Below are 12,172 nucleotides of genomic sequence, written 5' to 3'. Positions count from 1 at the left end.
CGCAAGCCTGGTGGTTTCGTCACCCCCCATCTCCAAGGACGGGAACGTCATTTCTGGATTTCTGGATTGCTGCAGGGAACCTGGCACGCCTGGAAAGGGAGAGAGGTACAATCTGAGCAGTGAGAGAGGAGGGGGAAGCAGAATGAGGGGCGCACCACAGCAGGCCAAGGGTTGATTTGCGATGACCTTATTGCACAAATTCACACTAGGCGCTAATCTGGACAGTCGTCGAGGTTCTATCGTGTTCATCAATGGGGCTATGCTGGAATAGCGTCGGTACCTTGGTTGTTTGAGTTCTTTATTACAACCTGAGCTGGTGACCTTACCTTATGTGATTCAGGCGCAGACTCGGGACGAGGAGTGGGAGAGAGATAGAGAGAGATAGATACCTTAGGTTCTGTGTATCCCGAACAGTCGAGAAGAAAGAAAGAAAGAAGACCATCATCTACCCGTCCATCCCGTCCAACCATCCATCCCACCTTACTTCCACACTACACTACCTCACTCCGTACATTACATGCTCAGCTCGCTTTCGTTCTCGTGCGACTTGCAGAAAACTTGGCAGCAGAAGCAACAACAACACCACCATCCTCGTTCACGAACGACGGCGGGATTCCAACGTTGGAATCTTCTCTTTCGTGGGATAATTAGCACTCCATTGGTTCCAACCGCGCCGCTCACGTCGATGCCTACCTATCTCTAGGTATCTTCGGATATTCATCACAGCATCCACAGCTTTACTCTACGCATTATCCAACCCACCCCACCATTGTCTGTGGTTTGTCTGTTGTCGCCGACCAAAGCGTCTCACATTCCCCCAACCGAACCGACATCCAGCCAGTCCCTCATTCAGCAGCATCCTCCACCAATTCTCGTCCTCATCCAAAACCCCCCGCCGACCTATCAACAGGTCCGAGTACCCAGTGTTCCTGCGAGCATAGGCCATAAACTGCCTTACCTTTCTTTACCTATCCTTCTCCTTTGGCTCCGGAGTGCGGCATACGGATAACAAGCCCGTCCCTTGTGCTTGACCACCAGCTGCTCCATTCTTTACCTTACATTACCTCCCCACGAGAGACGGAGTACGGGATCCAGGACACGCTCATATAAACTCAGACTATCTTACGAGGAAGTGGGGAACCCAAGCAACCTTGCCTGGCCCGCGTTCCAGAGGTGTCCATAATAGCATCCTTTTACGGATACAGTTGCTCTCCAGCTAGGTTCGTGTGCGTGTGAGTGAAGCCGAGCTTCCTTACTGCTCTGCAACATGTCGGACGCTGGCGATAGGTATGTGATGATCCACCTCAATCTGCTCCCGTCTTCTCCACGCCTGTGGCATTCCAGCTGCGATGCACACATCCACAATATCCCATCCCTTCTGTCACCATCCTCCCATTCCCATTGCACCTGTCATCGGGACCGACATAAACCTCAGCAGCAAGGCGTCTGCCCACACACTCTCTCTGGGGCGGCCTGCAGCAGCAAGCGACAGGAGCACCATCAGCACCAGCAACAGCACCTTCCGCATCCCAACCTTGGCGGCAGCAAAGCTAACCCTCTCCTGATTCTCCAGCACCCACAAGCGGTCAAAGTCGGCCGCTGCCCTCTCACTCCTCCGACGAAATCACTCCCGCAGCGAAGAAGATCCATCCACCACGGATGACGGTGCGCCGCTGACGTCGCCACCTTCTACAGCGGCTTCCGCGACAAACATATCCATGGCTCAAAACGTCCCCCGCGGCAACGGGGCCAACAGGCTCTCCATCTCCCCTTCCATGGGCCGAACCCCTTCCCACAACAGCCCCCCCTCCGCAACCGCATCTACATCCGCATCCAAGATGAGCGTCGCAGGCAGCGAAAAGGGCGTCTCCCTCGAGCAGTCTGTTCGCAAGTTCCGCATCGTCGAGGCTCTGCGAAGCGGCGACACTGCTTCTATTTCCAAGGCCATCAGGGATACCGCCGAGGGCGGGCCCCGCACGAGCATCTCCTCCATCAATACCCTCAGCGGCACCGGCCTCGACGACACCACCGTCCTTCACCTCGCGATCCAATGCGCCGAATACCCCGTTGTCGAGTACGTCTTGTCTGACGGCGCTGGAACCATCGATATCAACGCCAGAGACAAGGACGGCAATACCCCGCTGCACGTAGCCGCCGTCCAGGGTCGGACCCAAGTTGTCAAGCTCTTGCTCGACCAGAAGGAGATCAACGATGCCATCGCCAACTACCAGGGCCGACTGCCCATTGACGTCGCTCGAAACCCCGATATTTTCCAGCTTCTCCAGCTGTCGCGATCCATTTTTGCCGAGAACAAGGTTAGACAGATCCAGGGCCTGATTGCGCAGAACGACTACAAGGCTCTCGAGACTGTATTGGAGGAGTCACGCCTCAAACAAATCCTCGACATCAACAGCACAGAATTCGTTACCGAACCCACAACCCTCCAGGCCGGCGGAAACCTTCTCCACGAGGCCGCCCGCAAGAAGAACACCCAGCTCATCCAGGTCCTCCTGCTCCATGGAGCCGATCCCTTCCGTCGAGACCGCAAGGGCAAGCTCCCGCAGGATGTGACAAAGGACGATACCACACGCGCTATGCTCAAGCGATCCCCCGCTGCCGTTGCGGCTCAGAGAGGCATCCAGGAGAAAGCCGTTCTCGGCCAGGCGGCTTCACAGGGCGCTGGAGCCGCGGCCTCTGCCGATCCTGTGGCTGGGAAGGAGGCGAGAGAGATGAAGGGCTACTTGAAGAAGTGGACCAACTACCGCAAGGGATACCAGCTTCGATGGTTCGTTCTCGAGGACGGCGTTCTGAGCTACTACAAGCACCAGGACGATGCTGGCTCCGCTTGCCGTGGCGCCATTAACACGCGCATTGCCAAGCTGCACATGAGCGCTGACGAGAAGACCAAGTTCGAGATTATCGGCAAGTCTTCTGTCAAGTACACCCTCAAGGCCAACCACGAGGTCGAGGCGAAGCGTTGGTTCTGGGCCCTCAACAACTCTATCCAGTGGACAAAGGACCAGGCAAAGGAGGAAGAGCGCCAGCGCGCTCGCGGCGCCGAGCTTCTGAGGCAGGCCAAGGCAGAGCAATCTGGAAAGTCGCCAGAGCTGTCCATCAACGAGGCCCAGAGCGAGAGCGCCAGCGTGGCCGATGGAAGAAGCAGTGTGCAGATCCCCCGGACTATGTCGCACAGCAAGATGTCCGTCCCCAGAAGCGACTTTGCTGGTGCAAGCACCGTCGCTAGCAACGATGACGACTTTGCCGATGCGGCGACAGATGCGGGCCAATCTCGCGTAACAAGAGGGCACCATGGACCAGACGATGACGATGATGATGACGACTTTGAGGATGTCAGTAGCCGTGAAGAGCCCTCTGTTAGCAAGGACGCCTTCAGCATCACAGCTCAGTCGGCCAAGCTACAGCTCGATACCATTTCAGCTGTCAACGCTGCGATGCTCTCCGAGGCCTCCAAGAACCCGAATACGATTGTTTCCGACACCAAGGTCACTCAGGCTCTCACAACCTACGATGCAGCTGTCAGGAGTCTGACGGGACTTATCGGAGACCTTATGCGGATTTCAAAGGATCGCGATGCCTACTGGCAGTACCGGCTGGACCGCGAAATCGACATGCGCCGCATGTGGGAGGAGAGCATGGCCAAGGTTGCCAAGGAGCAGGAGATCCTGGAGGAGAGAGTTGACCAGGCTGAGCAGAAGCGCAAAGCTGCCAAGCGTGCGCTGCGCGAAGTTATGAACGAGCAGCCAACGGCCTCTAGCCAGGACCTCGAGGGTGACAGAAAGGTAGATGGTACTGCGACAGTTGAGGCCGCCGTCGGTGCCGACGACACGAACATCGCAGCCCCACCAGCGGCGCCTGAGAGGACCTTGACAAGGAAGAAGACGGTTCTTGATTCGCTTGAGCTGTCTGACTCTGAGTCGGATGATGAGGATGAGTTCTTTGATGCAGTTGATGCTGGAGAGGTTGAGGTCAGCCACTTGCCGCATGCCGACGCGGTGCCTACTCCTCACGAGGAGAAGGAGGAACAGCAACTCGTTGTATCTGGTGGCACGGATCTCAGCAGCTCCTTCAAGGGTTATGAGAATGGCATCAGAAGTCGCCTCAAGATGGATGCCGATGATCGGCCCAAGATTTCACTTTGGGTAAGTTACACCCTATCTTATGCGGTGCATGTCCAGCTTGCTAATCTGCCTGCAGGGTATTCTCAAGTCCATGATTGGCAAGGATATGACAAAGATGACTTTGCCTGTGTCATTCAACGAGCCTACCTCTCTGCTATACCGCGCTGGTGAGGACATGGAATACGTCGACCTTCTGGACCAAGCTGTGGAGCGATCTGACTCGATTGAACGTCTCATCTATGTGGCTGCCTTTGCCGCTAGTGAATACGCTTCTACTGTCGGTCGTGTGGCGAAACCCTTCAACCCGCTTCTTGGAGAGACTTTTGAATACGTCCGGCCTGACAAGAACTACCGCTTCTTTATTGAGCAGGTTTCTCACCATCCTCCAGTGGGTGCCGCCTGGGCTGAATCACCCCACTGGACCTACTGGGGTGAATCGGCTGTCAAGACAAAGTTCTACGGCAAGTCCTTTGACGCCAATCCTCTTGGAACGTGGTTCTTGAAGCTTCGACCCAAGTCTGGAGGCAAAGAAGACCTTTACACCTGGAGAAAGGTCACGACGTCCGTCATTGGCATTATCACTGGTAACCCTACTGTTGACAACTATGGACCCATGGAAGTCAAGAACTGGACGACTGGCGAGGTGTGCCAGATCGAATTCCAGCCGCGTGGCTGGAAGGCGTCTAGCGCATACAAGATTTCCGGCAAGGTCCTCGACTCTGACGGAAGAGTCCGCTACAGCATGGGCGGCCGCTGGAACTCCAAGCTTTACGCTCGTCTCACGCCTGGATACGAAGCCACGGTCGAGGATCCTGGTGACTCGGCTTCGCTCCACAAGGGCAGCATCACCGACCCTAACAAAGCTTTCCTCATCTGGCAGGCCAACCCCCGCCCGCCCGGCATTCCCTTCAACCTCACCCCCTTCGTGCTCACCTTCAACCACATCGACGACAAGCTCAAGCCTTGGCTGCCGCCCACGGACTCTCGCCTTCGTCCCGACCAGCGCGCCATGGAGGATGGAGAGTACGACTTTGCTGCCGAAGAGAAGAACCGTCTGGAGGAGGCGCAGCGCGCGAGAAGAAAGCAGCGCGAGGAGAAGGGCATCGAGTTCCGGCCCGCGTGGTTCGAGAAGACGACGTGCGAGATTACGGGCGAGGAGTACTGGAAGTTCAACGGCAAGTACTGGCAGCAGAGAGAGAAGGCCGGTCCTGAAGGGAACCCGCAGCAGGCCTGGGAGGGCCTGGAGCCCATCTACGAGGACGCGAAATAGGAAGCTCGCGTCGTTCTAGGAGGTGTTCGTTCTGTCAGTGGAGGTGGGATCGGTGGAGCCAGCAGCGGGTATCAAGGCGTGCCGGACAAGAAGCCGCAGCAGGCGGTGCGTCTTGCGGACGGGCCGAGCGGCTTTCGGTGGACTGTTGCCGGCAAAAGGTAGATCCCGCCTGCACTGCGTGGCGGAGAGCCAGGATGCAAACGATGTAACATAGATGATATTGAAATAAGCAATCGCTCGTTCTCGGCATGTCCGTGTGTGTAGTACATGTTATTGTGAAGTTTGGAAGAGCGTTTAGCTCATGCTGGATAAGGCTATGTATGGTATGATGTCAGTGTGTCTTAACGAGTTCGATTGTAAGACGGGTCTGGCTTAGGAAAGATGAGAGGCTAGCGATAAACGAATACGGCCTGTTGAAGAGGAAGCCGAGAGAGGTCTGTCCACGGAGGAAGTGGGTAGGATGGATGCGCGGACAGTCAGATACTTACCTTGGGGAAAAGGATCTGGTTTTTTGAACGGCCGCGGCTGGAAATTTTGCTAAATGGGTTCATGGACTTTTGTTGTCCCTCAAGGTACACAACTAAGGTCACGGAAGGCGCGACTAGGTCGGACCCTCATCCACCCTGCTTGCTAGGGAAGGTACGTATATAAGGCATTCGAATGTTCACACTTGATAGATCTTGTTCAGTCGCTTTTTTCCCTCTGCTTCTGAGGTCTGCTTCTCCATGAACTGGTGCATCTCAGGCCGACTAGAGGAGCAGCATCTCTTCCATTATGGCTATCCTCTTCACCATCATTTACTGCCTAGGAAACAACTACTTGTAGCTGATAGGCCTGTCTATTTTTGACGTATTCGTCTTGGAATGTGAGCGAAAGGGTGAGATGTGGCTATCTGAGGTGCCTGTCTGCCTACTAGGTGGCTGCATACCGACTTTCACTTGGACCTGTAATTGCCCTCTATAGCCAGGATCCAACTATCCACACTCAGCCTTCGAACTGAGATATCAAGCCCTCTGACTCGGGTGCTTTACTTAAACGCCCAGTCAGGGAGATGTGACTTGGCCATAGGTAATGTGGTACTGCAATACCTAGCTTTTGTAGCCTACGGAACGTGGTGTCCAGATATAAAACAACCTACCTAGAGCCCGCTGGCAAAATTCTTTCTCCAGCTCAATTCAGCGGGGTGAACGGGACCAACAGTAGCTTGTCTTTAGCTATGGTATGCTCTCGTTCGCGTGCTCAATCGCCTTCGTGATCTGAAGGGGCGACGGTCTGGAATACGAAACCACGTAGTGCAGCCAAGTGAAGAAAGCATATCTCCCATCCCTCCGCCCATTCTTTCCCTTGTGGTATTTGATTATGAATACGTGGGAGGTGAGGACGGTGTTGAAAATGCGGTGGTCATATAGTCTGTCTATTTGGGTGTAACGGTGGCGGCATAACTGCCCGCTTGCTTCGTGCTGCCTGACAACATGCCCGGTTATACCAAGAAGGTAAGCTTGGTCTGTTGGTATGCGAGCGCGTGGAGGACACAGTTATGGAAGTAGAAGTCGAGGTGTTTGATGGGTATTAAGTATCCTAATTCGATGCGAGTGCCATGAGCGGCGCAAGACCGCCTCTACGGGAGGCATCTAATCAGGTATGAAAATGTCTCGCCGCCTGCTGGAGATCCCGGAACAAAAACCCTGTTATTGGATCTTGCCTCCGGTATATGAAGCTGAAATCAATGTGAATATGCAGGGCACAATTTTAGTACGCATGGGCACGGTCAACGAGTTCGTCTCACTTGAAGTAATTTGCTAATCGTTCAAGACACCCTGCCGATATTGCTATTGGATAACTTGGTCAAGATGGTAACGCTGGGGTAAAATGCAGACATGAGACGCATTCCTTACAGTCCGCCGATATCTTGCTTGCATTAGGCAGCTTGAAGTTCTAGAGCCGAGGCAAGCGGCGGCACGGGACGATTAATGAACCTGGAGGGACACCGGAAGCTCTCCCGCAGAGGCTCTACGTTCGAACGGATGAATCGAACGACCGTTCAATTGTTTGGTCTTCAAACTGTGAAGAACGCGTTGCATCAGAACGCACAATTGCAATGTGTGATGTGATATGTGAGGGAGTCTATCTACGGCCATCAGGGGAGGATATCGTACGTCGCGGAGCTACCATTTCGGGTATTTATTTGCACATGACCCCTGTGATCTTCTCTGCCTCTCCTCAATGGCAGTGTCTACTCCGTACAGACTACATATAGCCCAGTCCTGAGTTGATGCTTTCCCCTGACGACAGGTGCAGTTGAGCCTTGTTGGGCAGCTGCCCCGCCAAGAAGCTTGTGATACCGGTCGGAGCTTGGGGTGGAGGGCGGCGTGTGCACCCGGCGCCCGTGGGAGGTGGGACTTCAAGGGAGCCACTCACCGAGTCCCGGGAGCACCTCGGTGAGCTCGGGTGGAGAGCGGCACGTTTCCTGCAGCAGGTGCAGGCGCTGGAGACTCGCAGCTGCCCACGACTCGCCACGGTCCGTGATCCCCTGACCGCAGCAGTGACATCCAATCAAACCGCTCCGCTTTTGGACCTCGGCACTTTCCCCCCCTTGCTTGACCACTGGCCACGACCCCAATTGATGTCACATTTAGGGGACCTGGTCGCGCATCTCAATCCGGGCTCCTGGGTTTATTCACAAGCGAATCCTTTTCTCGTCCCCATTGTGTCGTTCATCTTCTTCGTCGTTCATACCATCTCTTTATCTTCATTTGTATCACGCGCACACGGAGAGGTAGATTGAGAGGCGCAGCGCACAGAAGCGGGCGTGTTTGACCTTGCGAAACGCCAAGACTCGGTGTTTAGAAGAGAGAGATTTCTTCGGGGCTTAGAGGCGAGCTCATCAACATCATCATCAAAGACGGTAGACAGCAATCGATTTAGAGCCAAACCTTTTGGAAGAAGAATATACCGGCAAAATGGCATCAGGTAGATCAACAATCATCCGGCCCCCGCCGGATGACCCGAACAAGAGTCCGATGGAGAACGTATTGGAGGTGACGGAGCTCGGCGTGCTTGGTCCGGTGAGTGAATCCCATCCGATGCCGTCGGCGGCCACATGTCTGCGAATGACACAAGCGTATATGTCAGGGAGTGAACACAAACTGACTTCGTAACCAGGACATCTTCACGAACACGCGCACGCCGTGGCACCCGCCCGGCGCCCGCGGCATCTTTGGCGGCGCCGTCATCGCGCAGTGCCTTGCCTCCGCGCAGAAGACAGTACCCAACGACTTCTTTCTTCACTCGTGCCACTGCTACTTCCTCCTCGCGGGCTCCTCTGAGATCCCTATTCTCTTCCACGTCGAGCGTGTCCGCGACGGCCGCTCCTTCGCCACGCGCACTGTGCAGGCCCGCCAGCGCGGACGGTGCATCTTCACGACGACCGTCTCGTTCGTCAAGGAGGGTAGCGGCGGCGAGAAGCAGGTCCGGCACGCGGCGCCGCTACCCGACGGCGTGAAGCCGCCCCCGGACAACTGGAAGGGCGAGCCCGAGTGGAGTACGCACTCGCCGTTCCAGACGCACCGCATCTCGATCGTCGGGGCCAGGGACAAGGGCAAGAGGCTCGACGAGCTGAAATCTCGCAACTGGGTCCGCGCGCGGGGCCGCATCTCGGTGAGCGGCGGCCACCAGGCGCATCTGAACGCGCTGGCGTACATGTCGGACAGCTACTTCATCGGCACCGTCGGGCGGATCCACAGGCTGTGGCGGTTCCCCTTCAAGCCCGAGGAGTTTGACGACCTCCCGCCCGAGCTGCGAGAGCAGGTCGAGCGGCTCAACGAGTTTGAGGGCAACACCGAGGCCGGCGGGATCGAGTACTGGAAGACGAGGCCGCACTTGGGCATGATGGTCAGCTTGGACCACTCCATCTACTTCCACGAGCCGAGGCGGGTGAGGGCGGACGAGTGGATGTTTACCGAGATGGAGAGCCCCTGGAGCGGCGACGGACGTGGCGTGGTGCTGCAGAAGATTTTCGCGAGCGATGGGACGCTTTTGGCGACTTGTGTTCAGGAGGTGAGTCACCCCTTCATTGCCGTCTTTTTGTTGCTCTTGTCTTCTCCCGTTGATATGTGATGTGTGCTGACTTGTCTGGTACAGGGTGTCGTTCGGTTGAAGCAACAGGAAGACGATGACGAGAAGGAGCCAAAGTCCAAGTTGTAGAGCGCAGATATGGCGTGTATGAGTGTGTAGAGGTAGTGTACCAGCTCTGAGTCTGTTTCAACAATTTGCTTGTTATATAACAAGAGCATTTGTTATTTCGATGATTTCATCACGAAGTCTTCTCCTCCGCTTCTCGAGCTGTTGGGACATCGCAACGCCCATGACGGAATCATCTATATGGAAAAAGCTGTTCTTGGTCATCGAGAATGATCGGACATGAAAGTTCTTCACGATGCCAATGATCAAGAATTGTCAGAAACTACCATGTGTCATGCTTGCGATACTAGAAAGGCCTTCGTACTTGGGCGTTCGCCCGTAGTGACTAGCAGAGTTCACAGAGTTCTGTCGCAGATCGCGAAACTCGTTTAGGAAACCTGTCACCCGGTCGCCTCTATCACGAATACGCGTCGGACCGCTGATTAACCTACGTCACGTACAAAGCTCCTCTAGACGTCCGTGAGGGTGGCGCGGGAAGTCGATGAAGTGGGTGTCGAGAGGGGCGTGTGGTGTGGTCGCTGGTCGCCTTGGGGAAGTCCAGACAAACCCAACCGTACTCTCAAACTTGAAAAGCCTGAATAGCCGTGAAACGTATGGGTGTGACAACAAGCTCAAACTTCAGATCCAGCCTTCATTGCCAAGCTCAAGCTTAAGCTTCAGCTCCTAGGGCCATATGACAAAAAGTTGAAATTGCAAATTGAACAGGCTTCATTGGTAGGAAAGTGCCGACTGTCGAAGCTCCTCGCAACGGACCATCTCGATAGATCACTCATCACACCAACAGGACCTGCAGCACAAAACGCACATACGTTAAGCTCAAGCTTACATCCTGGAGCTGTCCGCAGGCTGGGAGGGTTGCTCAGAAAAGAAGAGAAACAGCAAGCTTTCCCCACGCGTCCGCCCACCCAAGCCGTCCCTTTTGCATATCGCAGCTCGGTTTGTGACGCACGCACATACCCATACCTGCTTGTCAGATTCCATCCGGGCCACCCGGGCAGAAAACTCGTCTGATCAATATCAACAGTTGTAGCTCTTACCACGCCATCTACAGGAGTCCGATGGGGACTGTCTACGCGCGCGCGCTGTCTCTTCTTTGATGGAATCTTCGCTGTCCGTGAAACTTGTTCGTATCACAAAACGTAACTCTGTGTGACAATTCTGAGAAGACCAAGGCATGGAACAGTATGCTCTTGCCGTCGTCGTCTCGTAGGAAGAAAAGAGCATCATTGATCTTTGGTCACTGCGTCATCAATCAGACGGTTCGGATCGGTGATGTTCTTGAGGTGTAATATAATAACAATCTCACACCTCGAGGAGCTAACTGACGACAAGACAAAGACCCCCCAGGCTTTCATGTTGTAGCCTCAAATTTACATAAGCATTCCATACTTCATTATCGTCAACTTTAACCAGAGCAGGCTCTCACACCATGTCCGGCCCTCCTCCTAATCTTGGTCCCACACGAGTGATCCTCCACGTGAAGGGAGACGTACCAGACTGGAAGGAGGAGTTCAAGCAGTTTCTGTTGACTGTCAAGGATTCAGAAGGATACTTCCGCTACCGATGGGGCCCTTGGGAGGAGGATCACAGCAAGCTGGAGATTCTAGCGAGTATGTTTCTGTCCCCTGACTTACAACTCCAGCTTCGTCCCGCTACCAGACCGAAACTAACGATGCCTTCCCCTTACCACAGCCTGGGCCCCAGTCGAGCACCGTCAAGCCTTCGGCCGCTGCCCACACCACCAAAAGGCCATCGACGCCCTCATGCCCGTCCTCAAGGCCGTCCCCTCCAAGTGCCCGCGCGTCGACTTCGACGTGAGCACCATTGTCCCGCCGCCACCGCAGCTCATCAACAGCCCCATTTGCGAAATCATCACCATCACGCACTTCACGGGCGACAAGGACGCCGCGGCGGCCATGATCAAAAAGGTCGAGGCGAATGCCGGGTGCTTGGCGTCCCACTCGGGCATCACGGCGACGGACACGCCCGATAACGGGACCGTGTGGTTGGGGTTTGTGGGGTGGCAGGATTATGCTTCGAGTAAGGCGGCGGATAAGAGTGTGTATATACCCTCTGGGGTGGGCAAGGTTGAGTCGCATCATATCAACTTCAACTTTCCGATCAAGGGGTTCTCTATTACCAATCCTGGTAGATAAGGTAGACTTTAGTTGAATGAATGAGGACAATGTGGTTTCGAGTTGAAACTTGTTTTCTTCGAGCTGTAGCCCGTTATGATAGCCTGCCGTGGTGTATCTCGGACCGAAGGCAATCCTAGTCCTCCGGTGAACCATGAATGTGTTGGGTTTTGTACGCCACTGAGCGGGTTGATGTCAGTAGTTGATGAGACCTGCTCGTGTAATTCCGGCCACAGAGGCAGCCTCCACATTTACTGAGGAAGAACATTATGGAGCTTTGCTAGGTACGTGTAGGAATCAAGACTAGCCAGCTGACCTCTTGTAACTCCCAAATCGAGAAGTCTGTATAGGGTCGTGACTACAAAAGAACATCTGCTCTGAATCTCGGGTGCTTGACTCGTGGGGGTTGTCCGTTTCAATGCTCACAT

The 12,172-nt window shown here is 54.8% G+C and overlaps 3 protein-coding genes across 3 annotated transcripts; all 3 read left to right on the top strand.

Annotated features, from left to right (window-relative positions):
• The first annotated feature begins 366 nt into the window (after nt 1–366).
• Nucleotides 367–5,628, top strand: HER10_EVM0004891 (oxysterol-binding protein). Its single transcript, XM_035474519.1, has 3 exons — nt 367–1,287; nt 1,574–4,160; nt 4,216–5,628. Exons 1-3 carry the CDS (start codon nt 1,268–1,270, stop codon nt 5,407–5,409), a joined length of 3,801 nt encoding a protein of 1,266 aa, XP_035332554.1. The 5' UTR covers nt 367–1,267; the 3' UTR covers nt 5,410–5,628.
• A 2,102-nt stretch (nt 5,629–7,730) lies between these two features.
• Nucleotides 7,731–9,850, top strand: HER10_EVM0009550 (acyl-CoA thioesterase II). The gene is made up of 3 exons (XM_035479035.1): nt 7,731–8,474; nt 8,572–9,465; nt 9,550–9,850. The coding sequence occupies exons 1-3, from the start codon at nt 8,370–8,372 to the stop codon at nt 9,610–9,612; spliced, it is 1,062 nt and encodes a 353-aa protein (XP_035333126.1). The 5' UTR covers nt 7,731–8,369; the 3' UTR covers nt 9,613–9,850.
• A 1,188-nt stretch (nt 9,851–11,038) lies between these two features.
• HER10_EVM0008808 (uncharacterized protein) lies at nt 11,039–11,765 on the top strand (the record flags this gene model as incomplete). Its single annotated transcript, XM_035478317.1, has 2 exons — nt 11,039–11,219; nt 11,302–11,765. 2 exons carry the CDS (start codon nt 11,039–11,041, stop codon nt 11,763–11,765), a joined length of 645 nt encoding a protein of 214 aa, XP_035333046.1.
• Nucleotides 11,766–12,172: the final 407 nt, after the last annotated feature.

This window comes from Colletotrichum scovillei (assembly GCF_011075155.1).
Source record: "Colletotrichum scovillei strain TJNH1 chromosome Unknown Contig00006, whole genome shotgun sequence".
Taxonomy (NCBI): Eukaryota; Fungi; Ascomycota; class Sordariomycetes; order Glomerellales; family Glomerellaceae; genus Colletotrichum; species Colletotrichum scovillei.
Note: the sequence above shows the minus strand (reverse complement) of the source record. Positions and strands in the feature narration are given on the sequence as shown.

Excerpts from the sequence above, each read along its gene's own strand:
- HER10_EVM0004891 (XM_035474519.1), top strand. The coding sequence starts at position 1,268 with ATGTCGGACGCTGGCGATAG. Across the intron at positions 1,288-1,573 it reads ATGTCGGACGCTGGCGATAG|CACCCACAAGCGGTCAAAGT; the intron begins GTATGTGATGAT and ends CTGATTCTCCAG. Across the intron at positions 4,161-4,215 it reads GGCCCAAGATTTCACTTTGG|GGTATTCTCAAGTCCATGAT; the intron begins GTAAGTTACACC and ends ATCTGCCTGCAG.
- HER10_EVM0009550 (XM_035479035.1), top strand. The coding sequence starts at position 8,370 with ATGGCATCAGGTAGATCAACAATCATCCGGCCCCCGCCGGATGACCCG. Across the intron at positions 8,475-8,571 it reads AGCTCGGCGTGCTTGGTCCG|GACATCTTCACGAACACGCG; the intron begins GTGAGTGAATCC and ends CTTCGTAACCAG. Across the intron at positions 9,466-9,549 it reads TGGCGACTTGTGTTCAGGAG|GGTGTCGTTCGGTTGAAGCA; the intron begins GTGAGTCACCCC and ends TGTCTGGTACAG.